Source organism: Neofelis nebulosa, chromosome X, assembly GCF_028018385.1.
Source record: "Neofelis nebulosa isolate mNeoNeb1 chromosome X, mNeoNeb1.pri, whole genome shotgun sequence".
Taxonomy (NCBI): domain Eukaryota; kingdom Metazoa; phylum Chordata; class Mammalia; order Carnivora; family Felidae; genus Neofelis; species Neofelis nebulosa.
In genome coordinates this window covers 45,516,303-45,538,233 of record NC_080800.1, presented here as the reverse complement: position 1 = coordinate 45,538,233, position 21,931 = coordinate 45,516,303, and the positions used below count along the sequence as shown (strand labels likewise).

At 41.4% G+C, this 21,931-nt stretch overlaps 1 protein-coding gene across 4 annotated transcripts in view; it reads right to left on the bottom strand.

Moving 5' to 3' along the window:
- Positions 1-21,931, bottom strand: part of MAGED1 (MAGE family member D1) — a 61,365-nt gene that overhangs the window by 1,207 nt on the left and 38,227 nt on the right. Inside the window, exons 1-10 of one of the 4 annotated variants that reach the window (XM_058714747.1) lie at positions 5,398-5,570; positions 4,790-4,863; positions 3,367-4,083; positions 2,044-2,712; positions 1,852-1,915; positions 1,549-1,628; positions 1,284-1,375; positions 981-1,060; positions 847-889; positions 521-583 (exon numbers count right to left, since the gene is read on the bottom strand). In XM_058714747.1, the coding sequence (XP_058570730.1) occupies positions 521-583; positions 847-889; positions 981-1,060; positions 1,284-1,375; positions 1,549-1,628; positions 1,852-1,915; positions 2,044-2,712; positions 3,367-4,083; positions 4,790-4,834 (1,853 nt within the window). In that variant the 5' untranslated portion in view covers positions 4,835-4,863; positions 5,398-5,570. Of the gene's footprint in view, positions 1-520; positions 584-846; positions 890-980; positions 1,061-1,283; positions 1,376-1,548; positions 1,629-1,851; positions 1,916-2,043; positions 2,713-3,366; positions 4,084-4,789; positions 4,864-5,397; positions 5,572-21,931 lie in introns of those variants that run through there. The other 3 variants (XM_058714746.1, XM_058714748.1, XM_058714749.1) reach the window with 3 other exon arrangements.

Sequence of the window (21,931 nt, the reverse complement as noted above, 5' to 3'; positions counted from 1 at the left end):
ACAATGAATGATACTATATTTTGACACCCCCAATTTCAGGTAGCAAGTCCCCCCAGACTCATTCCTAAACCTAGCATAATTATATTCTAACAGGCCTTCAAATTCCTGTACCAGCGCTTCTACATTAAGTAATCACCTAGAACTTCAGGGTGGCTTATATAGGGTCATAGAAAGGACAATGCTTAATCTCACCTCTTCCATCACAGCTCTAGCTCCACATTTTTGTAATATTGTTATTAAGCCATAGTTGGCCCACTGCAATGATTACAGTGGGGTGTAAACCTCAGCCTTGGAAATGTCTACTGTGGGTATACTGGACAGGCTTCACATGCAAGATAATTATACTGCAGAAAAATCCAACCATAAGCAGTCCACTCAATCAACAGTTCCAAGTACATGTGTGTTTTTCTATGTATATGTATAGGTATAGTGTAAGAAATGAGCACAGGAAGGACTGTCTGAGGCTGACCAGCACATAGAACTCATGAGGACCAAACAAAGGCCCTTAGACATCACTTACTTTTGCTTTACAAACTCATAAGTAAGAAGTTTCCTCAGATCTCCAAGGAGAGGATGTCTCACCCTGATAATATAAAAAAGAAACCCATAATCAGAGACTATGAGATTGCCCAAAGAAAAGAAAAGAGCTTTCAAGCACAGAGGTCAGAGATGAGAGAAGAAGCATAGAGTTCAGGACGATTTCCCCATCCACCCAGGTCACATCCTTGGGCTCTGTACCTCCCCAAACCAATCCCCCTAGACCACTAGGCTGATGCAATCCTGGGACCATCCTCTGTCGCCAAAGGATGATATAAACAGGCAAGAGATGAGAGAGCCCAATCATACCCAGGACGCAGTCCCATCTTGCGTAGTGCCTCCCAGAGGACAGCTGCAATGGGAGGCAAGGGGAGACAAGGGACGGAAAATGAGCATGAAAATCAGGCTGTAGCCAACCCCCAGCTGCAGGTCCAGCCACTCACCTTCACTGGCACGGTTGCCATTCATGAAGATGACGCCCAATATCACCAAGAGGAGACCCAGCTTGGGTGTGTCTTTGGTCCTAACAGAGTACAGAAAGTTATATTTTCAGCAGCCATCTGTATGAGACACCCCAGGTAGCTTAATGATATAGCTTACCCAGCATTCCTCAGCAAGGGGATAATTCTACCCCAGTTCTGACCATGACCTGGTATGTGACCCTGAATCTTGGACCCTGACCTGCTTGACACTCCCAGAAAAAAAGCACTGATAAAGGCAATGTTCCATCTCTCTTCCCATCTTACGTTCCCAGTATGCCAGCCAAGGACTCCGGGGTACTGATGAGAATATACAGGTGTTCTTCTTTGTCAATCTCCTTCAGCTGAATCCCAAATTTCTACAGGGACAAGAAAACAGACTATGAAATTACAAAATCTAGCGTAAGCTACCCATACTCACTTGCTCACCTCCCTGTGATACTTCAGCCCTAAATGCCCAGTAGGAATCCCACAAATCTTTGAAATCAAGACCTTCCCTCATTATTCCTATTCCTCAGGGCTGCCTTCTCACCTTCTCCAGGACAAAGCATGCACGTTCAATGATTTCTGGATAAACATCAGTGTATTCACGGATGATATCCCTCAACATTTCTGTAGGAGAAGAGAGTACCTGAGCTGAGCAGGTGCCACAGAGGTACAACCCCTTTGCCAGCCCTACCAAAGGGAAAATAATCAGGGCCCTCAAGGATGAAACAAGAAGAATCAGCCATGGAAAGAGGGGATTCAAAGGAAGGGGACTATAAGCAAAAGGATGTCCACAGAGCATGCGGTGAGGGGAAGGGCAGGGTGCCGGGGGAGGGCACTGGGTGCCTACCTGAGCGCTTGATGGGCACCTTGGTATAATCTTTAAGCATCAGGTACTTGACCAACTTATTTGCCTGGGAGGGGAAAAGGAAATCATTAAAGTTACTAAGATATTTATAGAAAACTTGATTACATTACAGATGGAAGGATGACAAAGACAAGAGGAAGAGAGGGAAAAGTGACTAGGGATAATAGTTCTTACTCTTTCCTGAAGAAGGGCCACATCTCGGGGCTGTGAGGCACCCAGGTTCTGTGAGGCACGCGAGTTGGGAGAGGGTCGCAGGTTTGGTGAGGGTCGTAGGTTCTGCCAGTCAGGTGGGACTGGCCAATCAGTGGGGATCCAGTCAGGTGGGAGTGGCCAGTCAGTGGGAAGTGGCCAATCAGGTGGTAGAGGCCAGTCGGGTGGTAGCGGCCAGTCAGGAGGGCCTTGCCAATCTGGAGGACCCTGCCAACCTGGCGGGGTCTGCCATCCAGGTGGGGTCTGCCATCCAGGTGGATTCTGCCAGGCTAGTGGGTTCGGCCAGACAACCGGACCAGGCCAGACAATGGGGTTTGGCCAGATCACTGGGTTCTGCCAGATCACTGGGTTCGGCCAGATCACTGGGTTCTGCCAAGCAACTGGGTTTTGCCAGGCTGGTGGGGTCTGCCTAGCTGGGGGGCTCTGACGTGCTGGTGGGGTCTGCCGGGCTGGCTGGTTTTGCCAGCCTGAAGGGTTCTGCCAGGCCAATGGGGTCTGCCAGAGCACATTGGGGGGTGCGCCAGGTGGGTTCTGAGTGGTAACTGGAACCGGTGCAGACCTCCATGTCCCTGCAGTCAGTGGGGCCCGTCTCTGATCCCCACTGCTGTTCTCATCCACATTCAAGTTATTAATCTGCATCATCAGAGAGAAGGAAAGTCCAGGGTCACCAGCTGTTTCTGTGGCCTCACCCTATCTATTCCAGGAAAGCCCCCTAAAACCCTCACCTGTAGTGACAGCCTGACCCACTAGCCAATGGTCACCCTGAGTCCTGGGCTTGTCTTTCACTGTCTTCCAGGCAGGAGTTTCATCTCTGAACCAGGCCAGGAGCAACCCAAGGGTGGGGCCTGAGGCTTCTCCTCTTCCTATGTCCACCACTGGCTCTGCTTGTACCACCCTGGACAAATCACTCAAGTCACTTCACCTCTCTGGGACTTAGTTTCCTTCTCTGTAAAACTGAGACTATGATCCCTACCTGGTATTATCTTGAAGATTTAATGAGATAACCTGTGTGAATGTGCCCAGCTCAACCCTAACACATGGTGGCTACTATGCAAAGTGTTAAGCTGAATTACATGCGGGGTGCATATATTATGTGTCCATGTCTCATCTCCCTATGAGTCTGTGGATATTCAGAGAGCAGAAATGATCACATTTATCTTGTTATCCCCTACAACCTAGCTGAATACAGGCCATTATATACATATGTTTTGTTTTGTTTAGAACAAATGAACAACTTCAGAGAATAAAGGAGAGCCCAAAGCAAAGTGGAGCTAGGAGGGATCTCACCTTGCGGGTCCTCTTGCCCCGAATTATAGTCCTGGACTCCAGATTCTGAGCCTGGGAACCATCTGCTGATGTCTGTGCAGCTGCACCATCAGATTCAGGGATACCTGGGTTGGTCTCTACCTCAGTCTGGGAAGTGGCCATCTTGGCTTGGTTAATATTCTGGATCTGGGTATCAACCGTTGGGGCCTTAGTGGTGTCATTCCAAGCCTTAAAGGCTGTCTTAGGCTGAGTGTTGGCCACCTCACTGGCACTGAGAGACTGAGAGAAACTGTAGGTAGTATTTGGGCCCACCTTAGTAGTGGCACTCTGGGCCTTAAAGGCCATCTCAGACTTGTTAGCAGTTAACTCACTGGTGGTTGCTGCCTGGGAAAAATCATAGGCAGCATTTGGGCCCTTAGGAGCAGCATTCTGGGACTTAAAGGCTGCCTTAGTCGGTGCATTGGGCATGTCCTTGGCATTAAGAGCCTGAGAGAAATCATAGGCACCATTTGGGCCTTTTGTGGTGGCATTCTGAGCCTTAAAGGCTGTTTTGGGCCTAGCGGCAGCCGCTAAAACCTGAATGTCAGCCATCTCACTGGCTGTTGGGGGCTGTGAACTCTGGGGACTAGCATTCGGCCCAGCTGCTGTGGCCTGGTTGGTAGGTGGAGCCTCTGAAATCTGGATGGCCTCCATCAGGGTCTGCATAAGCAAGGTGCTATCTTCTACGGAGGCCTCAGCCTGCAAATACAGGGGGAAAAATTAAATTTGAAGCGGGAGGGTAGGGGAAGCAATGCAGGGGAGGTGCAGGCAGGAGGATGGTACAAAAAGTCTGAGACACAGATCCAGACCACCGGCAAGGGGCGATGGGAGGCGGAGTGGTAACAAAACGTGTGGCAGGGATGGAGTGGGGCATGGACTAAATGAGGGGTGGGGCAGAATGAGGAGTGGGGTCGAAGTGGAATGAAGGGGGCGCGGGAGGGGGGGTGATGGAGGAGGTTACAGCAGAGCAATGCGGTGTGTGGCTGCTCAGGAGCAGCTCAGGACAAGAGGTGAGGCAGAGCAAGGGTGCCGCCTCCAGGAGTTGAGGGGAATAAGAAGGGTCGGTCGCAGGGATGGGTAATGCAAGACAGACGGAGGGTGGCGTCAGGAGGTTGGGGGGAGGGGGTGGCAGACTGCTCTACAAGCGTCAGGACTGTGGAAAAAAAATGGTTCCTTACCCAACCCGCATTCTCTGGGCAGATTGCCCTGACTACTAACAGGGTCTCCCCTTTCTCTAAGCAGGGACTGACGGCTGAAAAGGGATGCCCCTCCCCCCCTCAATAAACCATGGGAATTTGAAAGACGACGGAGTCTAGGCACGAAGAGGTAAAAATCAGATCCAGCCAAAGGGGCCCCAGGGAACTGTCGGCTAGGGAAATGGTGGGGTGGGGAGTGGAGATCTCACCTGGAAGCCGAGGAGGCCCGCACCACAGTCCATTTTCTGAGCCATGGCTCCTGTCCCTCTGGCAAGAGCAGAGCCTGGGGGGTGGGGGTGGGGGGGGAAGCTGGGCGTTATACTACAGAGGGCAAATACGAAGGACCGAACTGGGGGGGGTGTCTGGGGGTTGACTGTGGGGGTGAATGAGGCGCTGAATGCGAGGGGAACGGGCTGGATCGGGGTGGGAAAAGTGAATGGGTGTCAGGATGGTGGTTCTGAATCCTGAGAAGCTACTGCCGGAAAGAAGCTTCAAATCAGGGTTCGGAAAACCAGTAACAGTTCTGAATCCAAGGGGAATGGGTTAGGACTCGCATATGGTAAATTGAATGGAGGTTTCGAATCAGGAGGAATCGTATGACAGTACAGATTGAGGTCGAGAAATCTGTGGAGATTTTTAACGATGGGAGGGGTTCGGAGAGCAAACAGAGGTTCTGAGTAAAGGAGGGTCGGGTAAGGGGTGTGAATCGGGGTTCGGGGAGTGGAAGGGGAATCAGAATCCGGGGTAAAGGGATCAAAATGAAAAATAGGGGGCCCGCACCAGGGGGCAGATGCCCTGTCTGGGGGCTAATTCTCACCTTGCCTCAGGCCCCAACCCCAACCCCCTCGTTGCCTCCCTTCTTCACGACTCAGAGGATCGGGATTGCAGTGATCGGCTCTCGGCAGCCGCACCCTCTCCTTGTCCAGGAGAAAATGCCAGCGCGGCAGCTAAGAAGACCCCGCCTCTCCGCCTAATATACCACCCACCGCCTCAGATAGTTGTGCGCATGCGCAAGAACTGACCGACCAAATAAAAGTCCCGCCCGCTTCCCCAACAAAAGCTTCGTCCTGAACATCACGGTGCGCATGTGCAGTGGCCAGCAATCCCGCCCCTTTGCCAACACACCACCCCACCACCAACCAGGTCGACAGTATACCAGGGTCCCACCTCTTTCCTCAATATCCCCTCCCCCAAACAGATGCGCGGCGCCTTTAGGTCCCACCCCTTGCCCCACACCGGCCCCCAACCTTTTCCGCAATGCGTCTCCATTCTATCCCTCCCCTCTTATGGCCCCTCCCGTCGGGTCGGCATGCATCGCCACCCCCTTGCCTAGCACCACTTAGGTCACTGTTAAGGAGGTGTCTGTGTGGGGTCTCTAACTGCAACAAGTGCTAGGCTCCTGCTAAGCTTACCTACTTTGGGACCCAGGAAAAGGAACAGAGAGAATACACTGTTGGAGATAGAACAAGTCTGCACCTGACACACAAATCTATATGATCCCCCTCCACAGATCCCAGACTCCTAAACATTAGATTCTTTCCTGCACTTTGTGCAGCTCCAACCATGCGCTTGTGTGCTAGTGAGATGGGAAGGGAAGGGCACAGCTTAAACATCACAGCACAGTCTGTGCTGGGGCTTGTCTTATCACAGCAGCCCTGGGAGGTGGGTGTCAGCATCCCTATTTTATAGGTCAGGAAGCTAAAGCACAGATACACTGTATAAACTAGACAAGGCTATAGAGCCAATAAACAGAAAATGTAAAACGCAGGCCAGGGCCTTCTTGACTCCAAAACCCACGTTCCACTAGTTTTGGCCTGGGAACTGAGGCACCCTCCCCTCTTCAGGTTGAGTGACAGATTTCTCTCTCTCTCTTTCACACACACAGACACACACACACACACACTCCCTTCCCTGTCAACACCTGCCCCAAAGAAGCAAGGTTTGTGTTCTCCAAGACTTAAGCTCATGCTCTGCACACTGAACACAGGTAGAGGCCCTTAGTCCCCACCCCCTCTATGTGGTTCCATCCAGGTGTGGGGATTGTTCTTCAGGGTTCACTCCCTACTCTGTCAGGCCTCTCCCTGTGAGTGACACAAACACACTGCCCATGAGGCCTTGCTGGTGCCCACTGGAGCAGCCAGGACAATCAGGCATTTGTGTGCCTGACCCATGGCAAGCCTGGATTCAGAGTAAATGTTTACCCTGGTTCCTTCCAGGCTTGGGTCCTCAATTCCTGGGATGGACTGCTGTGCCATTCTATCCATAGCTGTGTGAGCCTGCTCAGGTCATTCCACCTCTCTGAGCCAGCTTCTCAACATGCAAAATGGGAAGCACAAATAGCACTGACTGGAGTCCGACCCAAGGACACACATGCTGCTATGCTTCCAGATGACTGGAGAGTCAGAAAATCATATACAGATGTGAAATGACTCAAATTGAACTGATAACTTTCCAAAAATCCAAGGCAGATCTTTGTACATTTCACATGTGTTCTGGCATCAGCTCCAGTCAGGAGTCTGCATATGAAAGAAAGCTAATGCTAGAAAGGATGGCAGCATTTGGTCCCCAAAGGCCAACATCAATTCTGCCTGGCTGGATGACTTTCCTCATCTGTTGCATAGCAACCTCCCCTGTCAGCTGCCTGTTTTTTCTCAGCATTTCCTCTGTAAAGTGTCTGCAGTGGTACGTGATCAGACTCAGGAAAGAAGGTCTGAAATACCATTTTGAATGCTATCTGCTTCTGTATCTGTATCTCCAGTCTTGACTTGGCCTATGAATTCTAGATCCATAATCCAACTGTCTGCCTCACTTCTGCAATTGGATAACCTTTAATATTTTCAAATTGAACAGGTCTCAAACTGACTCCTTTGTATATATCCTCTTCCTCAAACACAGTGTGTTTCTCCTTTAGTCATGCCACTCCCCCAATTAGAATAAAAGCCTTTTAGGGAGATGAATTTTTGTTTGTTTTATTCGTTGCTGTATCTCCTGTATCTACAATGATACCTGGTAGATTCTGTATGCTAAAAAATGTTTGTTAATGAATGAATAAATCCCACCATCCACCCTGTTGCTCAAGCAAGAAACCTGAGAGGCATTTTTTTTTCTTTCCTGTGATGAATTCACTTACTTTTCCTCATTATACAAATAATGCATATTTGTCATTAAAAATTTAAACATTACTTAAATATTTTAGAAATTAAGTAAACATCACTCCCAATGGCACCACCCTGAGATAACTGCTATTAAGATTTTGATGCTACCTTTTCATGTAACACTCCATGCATATATATTTACATAAATGGGATTATATGTATGCCATAAATGTTTTAAATTGCATTCTTTTGCTTATTGCCTCCCATTCCTTTCACCTCTACCTTCATCTGCCAAACATACATTTTAACAGCCATTTTTATATTTTTCCATGGTCAAAAAGTCATTCTTTACTGTTTTACAAAATTAAGATCATATACACTTTAAATGCATCAGAGTTATTTTATTAGTTAATGCTAATCTACCAAATTCATTCTTTTACATTGCTGCATAATATTCCATGGCAGGGATATACTGCAATGTAGTCAACCATTTCCCCACTGATGGTCATTCTAGTTTCAGGTTTCACGGGCACATACATACAAGCATTGCAATTAGATATTTGTTACATATATCCTTGTATTTTATGTTTAATGTTTTTCATTCCTGTGACCAGATGCCCGGGAGAAAGACTGGCATACTCTACAGTGCTTGGGAATATGAAGACTTTTCCAACTTTTTGCCAATGTGATGTGTATTTTATTGGTATCTCCTGTGGTTTTAATTTACATTTCTCATGTAAGCAGTGAAACACATATTCATATATTAGTGGACTGATTATATTTCTTTTGTAAAGTAACTGTGCAAGTCTTTTACCTATTTATTTTGTGTTGTCTGTCTTATTTTTTAGACTTCTTTATACAGCCTTATAGATGCTTATTGAAAACCCTTAGGACTAGATATATTTCAATTATTTTTTCACATTTTAGTAAGGAAATACTATGTATATAATTTATATTACATAACAGTTCAACATAAAGGCCAGATATTCACTTTTTCACATTCTCTCAACAGCCAAGAGAACGTGGTGTAGGATTTACCACTGTGGTAGGGTCTTGAAAATTACTCTCGGGTTCAGTGATTCACTAGGACTCATAGAACTCAGAAAAGGTGTTATATTCATAGCTATTGTTTATTACAGTGAAAGGATACTGATTTTAAATAAACAAAACTAAAAATTGTACAGGAAAGACTCCATGAGAAACCAGGCATAAGATTCCAGTTGTCTTTTCTCAGTGGAGTTGTATGGCCCATGCTCAAATCTCCCAGTGAGGTATGTGGCAACCAGGGAAGTTTGCCTGAGCTGGGATTTTAAGGGGGTGGGGATCAGGTAGGCATGGGACACTTGTGTGGCTGACTTTAGTTACTCAGTCTCCAGCCTGTGCAGAGGTACCACTAGGTCACAAGCCAATATATAATACCACAAGGGCCAAGACCCACTATAAATTACATTGTTAACGTAAGCTATCTGGTGTGGCCCAAGCCCCAGGTGAACAAAAAGACAGTCTACTCAGGCAAGATATTACAGACTTAGAGATTTATCCCCCAGGAGCTTGTCAAGAGCCAGACCTTTCTTTGGAATGTACAATTTTGCTTTGGAATGCCAGGGTTTGTATACCCCACACACCTGTGGAGTCAATTCTTCTACTGCATAAATAGTCACATCTCCAACCTAACACTTAGTCTGAAAGAAGTGATTCAAAGATGCAATGATGGAATTCAATGCCATATCTGTAGCCACAAGAAAATCCAGTTTCTAGGAGTGGCATTGGTAGCAGGGTCAAGGGCAGCATCTAGTATCCAGTGTCAGTGGTAGCAGTAATGGGAGCCACCAGCTAATACTCATGGCATGATTTTTGAAATACGGCTGGGCCAGATGCTCTTAACAAATTATTTTATCAATTCTGCTCTATTTTTTTTAACTTTTTGAAATAATGATAGATTCACAAGAAATTGCAAAGATAGTAAAGAGTACCCTTTCAGCCACTTTCCCCAATGGGCACAGTTATAACTATAATACAATATCAAATTCAAGAAATTGGCATTGGTATGATATATATGTCTAATTCTATCACATGTGGAGGTTTCTATAGTAGTCACCACAGCAATCAAGATACAGAACTATTCCACCCCCACAGATTTCCCTGTACTACCCCTTTACACTCACACTCATCATCCTTCCCTCCACTATCCTTAACCCTTAGCAGCCATTAATGTGTTCTATCTTAGAGTTCATTGATTCATTCTTACATCATATTGTTCTGCTGTTGAAGTAATCTACTGAGGTTTTTTAAAAGTTCATTTATTGGATTTTTCAGTTCTTTTTTATGTTTATTTATTTTTGAGAGAGAAAGCGAGCATGAGTGGGGGAGGAATAGAGACAGAGGGAGACACAGAATTTGAAGCAGGCTCCAGACTCTGAGCTGTCAGCACAGAGACTGATATGGCGCTCAAACCCATGAGCAGTGAGATCATGACCTGAGCCAAAGTCAGACATTTAACTGAGTCACCCAGGCGCCCAGGATTTTTCAGTTCTTAAATTTCTTTTTGATTCTTCATTATATCTTCTATTTCTTTGGAAGATTTTGTTTCCTTTGTTTTAAAATTATTAAACATTTTTATTTATTTTTGAGAGAGAGAGAGAGAGAGACAGAGCGTGAGTAGGGGAGGGGCAGAGAGAGAGGGTGACACAGAATCCGAAGCAGGCTCCAGGCTCTGAGCTGTCAGCACAGAGCCCGACATGGGGCTGAAATTCACGAACCATGAGATCATGACCTGAGCCGAAGTTGGATGCTTAACCGACTGAGCCACCCAGGCACCCCGGAAAATTTTGTTTCTTTGTTAAAGAGTTTCTATTTTTCCTTTAGTTCTAAGAATGCTCAAACTGCACAATGAAACACTTTTAGGATGGCTATTTAAAATCCTTTTTAGATGATTCTAATTTCTGTGTCCTCTTGGTGTTGGTGTGTATTGACTGTCTTTTCTCATTCAAGTTGTGATTATCATAGTCCTTAATATAGTGAGTCATTTTCAATTGAACCTAGATATTTTGCATAGTATGCTATGAGGATCTGAATTTTGTTTAAATCTTCTCTTTTATCACATGTGGTTGGAAGTCCACATTCCCACTCAGCCTCCATTGGCACCTGAGAGCAAGGGGCTCTTTGTTATTGAGGGCTAAGTTCCAGCTCCATATTAAAGTTTTACTAGTATCAGCCTGACTGCAAGAGACCTGGGTACCTAATTACATGGTAAATGTCTATCATTTTTAGTGCTGGGTGGTGATTTTCCACTAGGCCTTTTTTTTTTTTTTTTTTTTTTTTGACATGACTTCATTGGCTAGGGACAGAAGCATCTCATTATCATCTTTAGGGATGGAGATCGAAGCTCCCCACATGGTTTCTGGCATTGTGGTGACTGGGCTATTCCCATTCCCCATTTGCCCTTCTCTGACACTCTGTCAGAAGATTAGAGACCCCATTACAGGCTGGCAAGGGTGGAAGTATAGGGTCTCTAAATTGGATTTTGCTGGCAGGGATAGGGCCACAGTTCTCCCTCTAATATATAGCTAGAGTAGAGCAGTTATTGTCTAATTTTTTTTGTCTTTTTCTGCTGTCTTTGTCTTTTAGATATGGAAAGAACAGAGGTATGTTGAGGTTGTTTTTTGTTTTTTGTTTTTTTTTTTGTCTATGTCCTTTGGTGTTTCCAGTTTGCAAGCTTCTTCAGGAGGTGATCTGGGCTATATGAGGCCAAAAGAAAATCCAGGGAACTCACCACCATGTTATTCCTTGGGATGCAAGTTCCCTAGAGAGTATGCCATCTTATCTATAACTTTCAAGGTCTTCTTGTGTTTGGTTTATATATAATGCCCAGGGGAAAGTACATCTATGCCATTTACCCCTTCCTGCTGGAAGTAGAAGTCCTCAATTCTGGTGTTTTTAAAAAAGTACAACTATTGGAATTTCTAATGTACAATCACACTGTAGGAAAGATAACTTGATCTCTTATTTTACAATATATACAGCACTTATTGTCTTATATGATTTGCTAAAACACCAGGAACAATTTTGGGTAATAATCTCAATAAGGAACAACCTTTCCTTTTTCCTGAAATGATTACCATTTCACCATTAAGAAAGTTTATTGCTTTTTTACAAGTAGTTTAAAAAATCTTATTTAGTAGTTTCTCTTTATATTTTACTTAGTTATTCATAATGTTTCCTCTGCCTCATTCACAAATCTAATCTATCACCTACTCCTGCTGTCTCTGCCATTTTAAGTATACTTTAATTCCACTCTATTCTACAATCATATTGTTAGAAGGGAGCATGAAAAGAGGGAGAAATGGAGAAAGAAAAGTTGAAAAGAGGGGAGGAAGAGGAATAGATGGAAGAAGGAAAGAAGAAAACAGGGATAAGAGAAAAGATGAATGAAAATAGTAGTTGCAAGTAAATGGAATAATTAAGATATGGAGAAATAAGAGAGTAGAGAAAGAATAGATATTAAGTTGAAATAGAAAAAGTAGGAGGAAAGAGAATAAGGAAGTAGAATGTAGAAGGAAGAAGAGACATAGAATGGAAAAGTATGAGAGGGAGGTGGAAGGAAATAGAGAGGTTAATAAGTAGATGAAGAAAGGAACATAAGAAAGGAGAAGGAAGAAAATGAGGAAGAAGGGAGTATCGGAAATAAACAATAAGGGAGAAAAGAGAAGTGTTTGAATAAGAGGGACAGAGATAAGAAAAAGAAATGATGTGGAATGACACCTCATTAGTGGCAGATTTCATTCTGCAGAGAGAAGAATGTTGAATGTAAGGAGTTCCTCTTTTTTCTCCTCAAATACCCAGTTCTCTTTATATCTGATACCCATCAAAGTGCCAGAAGTCATTTCTCACATGATGTCACTCTTGCCTTGAGGTAAGACCACTGTGGTTTTCAATTAGTAAGAGCCATTTGTCCCATGTTTTGAATAGATATATTTGTTTGGAATACTCAGCATTTATCGCGTACCATCTGCTGGTGGTCATTCATCAGGTATGGATATTATCTGATGAATTCAGGTATACAGGAAATATGTTTTGTTTTTCTCTGTAACTCAATTTATAAATTCTATTTCAACTTCCCAATCCATTGAGTGGTTAAAACTCAACCTTCAGCAGTATGGAGTTCTCCTTTCTTTGGGGTTGTGTCTTAAGTTATGGGACCTTAGTGTCAAAACATCAGAATGGGTGATAACTGTTGAGTATACTATATCCATTCTGGCATTCATGTCATCTCTGGTTTACCAATGTCTGTCCAATCAGGTAGCTGTTGAGTTAAGCGTCATTCATTACTACAAAACCCTCTTGGGGTCTTACTCTCTGAGGGTGTCATATACCATTCGTATATATGGGAAATATTCTGCAGCTCCTATCATATGCTGGGGCCTGTTTATCTCTGTGATGCTGTCTTTGTCTAACATATTCTTATACTCCTATGATACCCTGAGCTGAGAGAGACTATGTGAGGAGGCCTAAAGCTCAAAATCCCTATAGACACCACACAACTATTTTTATTTTGTAGTCTTGATCTCTCCTGGCCTTACCCAGGAAGTGAAGCACAAGGCCACATTGCTAGAAGATCTTGGCAAACCTACCTGGGGTTTCTTCCCATCCCTGAAATACAGGGCCTAAGTTTCTTTGGTTTTCAGGAATCCACAATATCTACTGACTCCTTGTTTTGTTTCTGCTTTTCTTCTCAACACAATCAATGTGAAGAACAGCCTTGAAAAGAAGTACTAAAACAACAAAAAGCTAAACAAACTAAAAATCAATGACTTTTCTTGGACCCAACAGGGAAATGAGGTTTCAGAACAAACCACCATCCTGAAATCATGAGGGATAGGCAAATCCAGAGTCACAAATGAGATATGCTTACCTGAAACAGAAGCCACTAGAGCTATAAACTTGTAGGGACACCTAACTGATAATTTTGACAAGCTGCTGGAGGCCGAATGTGGACTAGAGTGAAAGAGAAACTCTTGGGAGTGGTAGTCTTAGGGGCAGACACACTTTCACGGGCTTTATTTCCAGGAATCTCACCAGGTTCTCACAGTGCAGATCCAAAAAAGACACCCTTGTGGCCCTGGCAGGAAGAGGGAAAGAGTCCTTTTGAATATCCTTATGAAGTATGCCCAAAGCCATAACAAAGGCCTACTTCCCAGGACAAAGGACCACCAGAGCCTTGTTCCAGAGTCATGTAGGAAGGACATCCTTCTCACTCCAGCCCCCTCTAGCTTTCCTATCTCACCTAAGGTAGGGGCACAGAGAGGGGGACTACACAAGAAAAATACCTGTAAAGGTGACAGGCCCACTAGAACTCTGAGACTTAATTAGAATATTATAAAACACTCCCTTTTATCCCATACCATACCACCACACCAACAGGGCTTGAGTGTATTAACAGTGGGTTATAGCTGAATGAGCTGCAAGACAAAGACTCTCTAAGGAAGCCCAAACTCAGGAAAGGAAACAAAATGAAGGATACAAGAAGAATATGGAACCTCTGGCACCTAATACTAAAAGAAACTTTAAACAAAGCCCAGCTGCTAGCAAGATTGACATTAGAGACCAATCTATCTCAGTTCCTATTACCTAATACATCACGTCCAGCTTTCAACAAAAAATTAGAAGGCACGCCAAAAAGCAAGAAGAAAAATTCTGAAAAGACAAAGGAAGCATTAGATTCAAATATGACAGAGCTGTTTGAATTATCAGATAGGGAATTTAACACACTGTAATTAATATGTTAAAGGATCTAATAAAAAAAAGCAAACATGCAAGGATATGGGTAAAGTAAGCAGAGTGATGGAAATTCTAAGAATCAAAAGGAAATTCTAGGAAAAAAATCATAACAAGTGCAGAATGCCTTTGGTGGACTCATTAGTAGATGACACAACTGAGGAAAGCTTTTTAAAGGTAGATTAAGAGATAATTCCCAAACTGAAAGTTAAAAAGGAAAAATAACTTTAAAAAATAGAACATTTAAGAACTATGGGACAATTTCAAAAGATGCAACATGTGAATATATGGAATGCAGAAGGAGAAAAATGGGGCAGAAGAAATACTGCAAATAATAATAGCTAAGAATTTTCCAAAATTAATGAAGGCAACAAATCATAGATCCAGGAAACTCAAATAACACCAAACAGGTAAATACTAAAAGATTTACACTGAGGCACATCATATTCAAACTGTAGAAGACCAATGACAAAGAGAAAATCTTGACAGAAACTAGAAGAAAAAAGTATCTTACTTATAATGAAACATGGGTAAGAATTACTGAAGGCTTTTCATCAGAAATCATGTAAGCAAGAAGAAAGTGGAAGGAGATATTTTAAAACATTAAAGAAAAAACACGCTGATGCACATTTCTTTTTTTAAGTTTATTTATTTATCTTGAAAGAGAGAGAGAAAGAGAAGAGCCTCATGAGTGAGGAAGAGGCAGAGAGAGAGAGAGGGAGAGAGAGAATCTCAAGTAGGCTCCACACTGTCAGCACACGGAGCCTGATGTGGGACTTGATCACAAACCACATGGGATTATGACCTGAGCTGAAATCAAGAGTCGGATGCTTCAATGACTGAGGCACCCATGTGCCCCTACATTTCTATATCTAGCGAAGTATCCTTTAAAAGTGAAGGAGAAATATTTTCTCAAACAAAAACTGAAGGAATTCACCACCGGTATATCTACCCTACTAGAAATGTTAAAAGATTTTCTTGGGGCAGAATGAAAATGGTATAGGGCAGAAACTTGGAACTACATAGACAGGAAGCACATTGGAAAGGGAATAAATGAAGCTTTCCTTCGAAGAGGAAATCAAAACTGCAATTACCGATATTCTGTGGTGCTTTAATCAAAGGAAATTTATGCAATACATTTTTCCATTGCATGTAATACAAAAGAGAAGTATCTCAAGCATAAACATGTATCAAGGATAAAAACAAAAGGATGGAATAAGTTATGGCATACAATAAACAAAAGATGATGTATTAAGAACAGACATAATACTTTAAGCCAAAACATTACTTTAGATGAAAAGTTCACTGGATAATATAAATAATATACAAATCATAATTTAACAGATATGCAAGAAGAAATAATAAAACCAAAATCATAACATGAGACTACAACACCCTTTTCTAAGTCAATGATAGAATAATCCTATGAAATAATGGGTCCTTCTTGAAACTTCTGCATAGGTACTATATACATTGAGACCCAAACATAAAACATTATGGTGCTTCCTACTGGGTATCTACCAAAAAAATACAAAAACACTAATTCAAAGGGATATATGCACCCCTATGCTTATTGCAGATATCCAAATTATGGAAGCAACAGCCCACATCTCCATCAATACATGAATGGATAAAGAAGATGCAGTATATATATACATATATGTATATATATGTATATATATGTTATATATATATTATATATATATTATATATAATATATATATTATATATATATTATGTATATATATATATTATATATATATATATGCTATACAGAACAAACTGATGGTTACCAGAGAGGAGGTAGGTGGGGGAATGGGTGAAATAGGTGGTAAGGATTAAAGAAAATACTTATGATGAGCACAGAGTAATGTATAGAATTATTGAATCACTATATTGTACACCTGAAACTAATATTACACTGTACGTTAACTATACTGGAATTAAAATTAAAAAAAATTAAATTACAAAAACATTATGGTGGTTCAAAATGAGCACTACAGAATTCTTAAATCCTTCTTTCACGTTTTCTGGGTGGGAGCTAACTTGACTTTATCTCCTTTATTTGTATATGTGTAAGAATTTTAAAAGAAATTTTAAAGTATGCCTACTAAGTGGCTATGCATTGTGATAAATTCTGGGGAAACAATGATGAGCAAAAACACGTGCATTACTTATTTTCAAGGACTAATGCATCTCAGTCAAATGGAAACAAAACTGAGTCCAGTTAGACTTGCACAAGTTTACCATATTTTATTGAGTTTTCGATGCCAATTTGCAACATGAGAGCAGGGAAAGTAACATCTCAAGATTACATCAAATGATCTTGGCATAAACTTAAATAGGTTACATCTTCCATCACAATGAACAATTCCCTGTTCCCTTCCAGTTAATTCCTCACTCCCATAACCTATAGCAATTAACATTCCATTAAAAAGCAGATTATCAGAAGAGACAAGAAGAGGAAGCCTGCAAGTAGAACCTCCATGCAGTTTGAAGGTGTTTGATATTTCAAATCTTACCATATGAGCCTTTGTTATCTTGTGACTTAGAGGCCCTCTGTCATGTGCACTGGAAAATCCACAGGTATATCTGAATGTTCTTAGATACCTAGGTTATGACTTAGCTCCATATGTATCCTCAATGCTCACCATCAATATAAAATTTATAAACCACCTAAATTGAGAATAATGAAACATTACCAACAACTGTAACAGGTAGGGAGCTGGACTTAAGTCATCACACACTTCAGCTTATGGCATTTTCTGATTTCATTTTATGAAACAAGGATCAACTGAAAAACACTGGGAAAATGGTCCATACCAATTCCAACATTGCACACACACCCTTCCACATGGACAATGATAATTAATATGCTGCACCTGAGATTGTTTTTAGCAGATAATGTTACATAACAATTATTCAGACATAAGATTTCCCAAGACATTAAAAAGCCTTTGCAAACTTCTTTATAATTATATAATATCCCATTATATAAATTTACCTACTCAGCTGATTAACAGGGTGTTGCTTCCATTTATTTTTGTTCATTAGATTATCACTGTGGTGATTTTTTTCCACACAAAGCTCTGTGCATATCTCCAATTATTTCCTTATGGCATATTATTAGAAATGGAATTACTAGGTCAAAGGGGTATAAACTATTTTAAGGCTGTTATTCAATACTAAAATGCTTTCCAGAAAGTTTTATCAACACTAATAATGCATATGAGTTCTCATGTACCCTTGATCATATTAAGTATGTTTTAAAAATATCTTCTCTGGGGCGCCTGGGTGGCTCAGTTGGTTAAGCGCCTGACTTCAGCTCATGTCATGATCTCACAGTTCATGGGTTTGAGTCCCACGTCAGGCTCTGTGCTGACAGCTCAGAGCCTGGAGCCTGCTTCGGATTCTGTGTGCCCCTCTGTCTCTGCCCCTCACCCGCTCATGCTCTGTCTCTCTCCATCTCTCAAAAATAAATAAATGTTAAAAAATGTTTTAAATAAATAAAAAAACATTTTCTGATTTGGTAGGCAAAATATTTAATTGATTTAAACTGTATTTTATGATTAATGAAGGGGAACACACAATGTTCTTTAGTCATTTCTCCTGTGAGAGTTCTTTAAATATTAAAGATATTAACCTTACATCTATCATATTTGTTGCAAATACATTATTTTAGGTTGTGGCTTGCCTCTTAATTTTGTTCATGAATTCTTGATCAAGGAAAACATGCAAACTATTACTTTCTTTTCCACTGTCATTTACTCCATTCTTTAAAAAATGCTAGGGGTGTCCTTACCTATTCAAAAGCCAAATAAATATTCATTTTTATGGAAAGTAATTCAGAAATGCATACTTAGTGCCTAAAATAATCTATGCTTCCTCAGTAACTTACCTATGAAGATTTTGTTCTTAGTGGGGAATTATGCAAATCTAAATTGTTCTGATGTTTAAACAATGGCAGAAGTCTATTTCTGTCATTTCAGCATGCAGAAACAATACAAATTTAGCAGGATATTGAATGTGACTTTTAAACTCAAGTCTCACTTGCTCCTAAAGGCTTTTCTACATTGACTGCATTCCTATAGGTTCCCTTCACCATTTATTCAACTATATTGAATTAACATTTGAACTCTGGTTCAAAGACCCATGATCACTACATTCGCAGGGTTTATCTCTACTGATGAATTTTCTGATGTTAACAAAATATGAAGCCTGGCTAAAGCTCTTTTTGTTCTTTATACATGTTTTCTCACCATCATAACCTTCTTAGTGATTTATAATCTCTGAAATTGGGTAAAGCTATAATCCTATGATCCACACCGTGGGCTCCCTGTCCTATGTATGGGTTCATTTTCATGTAGGACATTGTCAGAGATTAGAGCACCATTACTCTAACACTTACTATAGTCTTGGAAGCTCCCTGGCTTGGAGCCAAGTCCTGTATCTATTGCAAGCCTTAAATATCCATCCTTTGAAAGGAGGTTAATCTCCTCTTTAACTTTATTTTTATATTCAGAAGTTTCTTAAGTATGAAGTCATGAAGAGTTACCCTTGGAATATGTGTTCATACTCCCTGTGATCCAAAATCTTCTCCAAATCCCTGATTTTGAATGTTTCTTGTCTTGTTCAGACTCTTCCTCCTCATCTTGATAATGAAATTTTTAGAAGTAAAACTGTCACTTATATCTGCAAGCTCAAGGGAAAAGACAGGAGGAGGAGATAAAAGGAAGAGAAAAAGAAAAGGAAAGGATTATCTAACAAGTTTCCACCACATATCTTCCTAAGAGGCAAGCTAGGGACTGGATTTACCCTCCAACATGACAAAAACACTAAAAAAGGGACAAAGGGACAAAGGGACAAAGATATGAAATCATTGTTTTTAAGACATAGGACATCAGTCAGTGAAAAATAGTGATCCCTGAGAGATGAAGGGGGCGGGAGATGAGGTGAGCCTTTACAACTTGGGAGAGTTTCCAGTTTGTGGTGCAATGAAGGAGAATGCAATCAGAACCCAGAGGGTTTCCTTTGTTGAAGTGACAGAGATGAGATCAGAAAGACCAAGGTGTCTAGAGTTCAGAGAACAGAATACCAAAAAGCTGAGAGATGCACTTAAGGAGAATTCTGGAGAATTTTGAAAGATTGCTATCAAGTATTCAGCAGAAAACTGATCACTTAATACATATAAGGAAATTATCCAATACTGGGGAAAGAACCACCTGAAAAGATTAGAGGAAACAAGTGTCAGAAGATCAAACAGGTCTGGGGATCATGCCTGTTCCCATCTGTTCCCACCACCCAGCACAGAAAAACTCATAATTCATGAGGTATGGGGTATTGAAAAGGGCCTTGCCTCAGTAGTCTGGAATAATTAGCTTTACGCAAAACACTGCTGTGGCCCTGCCTAACAAATCTTAAAAGCAAGACTCAAAAAAGATTTAACTGCTACCAAATAATTACATCACATAATAAACCTCAAGACGATGTATAATACAAAAATATCTAGCACCAAAAGGTAAAAAATTTACCAAAATTTCACCAAAATATAAAATTCAAAAGGTAAAGTTCATAATGGCTGGCATTCAAAAATAAATAAGTAAATAAATAACCAGGCATGTGAGGAAACAGAAAAATGTGACCCGTCGTGAGGAAAATAAATAAATAAATAAATAATCCAAACGGATCCACAACTTACATAGAGGTTATATTTAGCAGACAAACTCATTTAAAAAGTTACTACAACTGTGTTCCTTATATGCAAAAAACTAGAAGAATGGTCATGTTAGGTAGAGAAATGATACATATTTAGTAAGGTGCAAATCATGTCTAATGATAAAAACCATAATATTGGAAATAAAAAATTCTCTGGATGGAATTAACTAGTAAAGATTAGTGAACTTGAAGAAGACATAACAACAGCAAATATTCTAAATGAAATAAAAATAAAATACATTTTAAAAACAAATAGAGCATATGAGTGCTTTTGTTTATGCCATTTCCTCTTCTGGGAATATTCTTCCCCCATCCCAACCATCCATCAATCCTTCCACCAGTTAATTCTGAATCTGCCCTCTGGTCTCAGTTCAATTGTCACTTCCTCCATCACTGGCCTTCCAGGGTAGGTCAAACCCTCTTTAAATCTATTCACAGAACCATGTACTTCACAACACTTATGACAATGTCAGCCTCACAAATGTTTGGGTCTGTGATTAATGTCTGTCTTTAATAACAAGACAGTAAGCTCCATGAGGGCAGAGAAAACATGGTTATTTTTGTTTACCATGGTATCACCAGCATCGGAAACTGTGCCAGTCTTATAGTGCCCCTATACCCTGAATCCTGCCTTTATCTGTTACCCCTGGGATTCTGATCTTTTAATTATACATTCTCTCCCATATTTGCAAACACTCTCCTTTTCTACTGGCTGTATCCTACCCAACATTCTTTCTTTCTTACGAAATAAACCTTGATTTTTATTATAGGTGACAACATTCTCAGCTGTAAACTTACATTTCCCAGACACCTTGCAGACAGTGGTGGCCATATGTGACATTTCTGTCCAATGGATATAAGTGGAAATTGTTGGGTAAGATTTTTTGGAAAGCTCCATATAAAGGAAACTAACTCTACTGACAAGGTATTTTGTCCTCTCCTCTTCCTTATCCTATCTGGAACACAGAAATGACGGATGGAGTTGTAGAAGGCATCCTACAACCATGAGGCACCTGAAAGATGGGAGCCACATGCTAAAGATCATGAAACCAAAAAATATATATATGTGAGAGGCCCGAGACATTGATGAAATCATGGAGGCCCTGGACTTCAATTCACTGGTTTTTAGATAAGATAAAATATCCCCTAATCATTTTAAACAATTCATTTTCAGATTTGTTACTTATATACCCAAATGCAATTCCAAATGCCCATCACAAAACATGAAAAATTTCTGTCTCTCTCATTCTCTCTCACACACACGGTCTTTAACAGACTATTTTATTCACACATGATTCCCTCTATGACTTATGACTATGATTTATGACTTATGATCTCTCCACACTGTCCCAATTCCCCTAACTATCCCACGAGCATGCACACTATCTCTATTACTCTCATTTTTGTATGTACAGTCCTATCCTGTACTATCACATACACAATGTCCATACAGTACCATGACTCTCACTGTCAAATACAACTAGTTCTAATCATCCCCCCACTGTCACACATACCATCGACATCATTCACAATCACACCTACAATCACTCAATCCCTACACTAACAGTTTCTAACCACACCCACTATCAAACATAGTCCTTATCCCTACTATAAAACCTTCATCATCTATCAATTTTTCCCACATGCTCATGCCATCTCCCTATCATACACACTCACAACCAATACCCATGTCACCTCTACTGTCACACACATACTCTTCCTGTTCCTCACTGACATACGAAACTCTGCATTTTCCCATCATATACT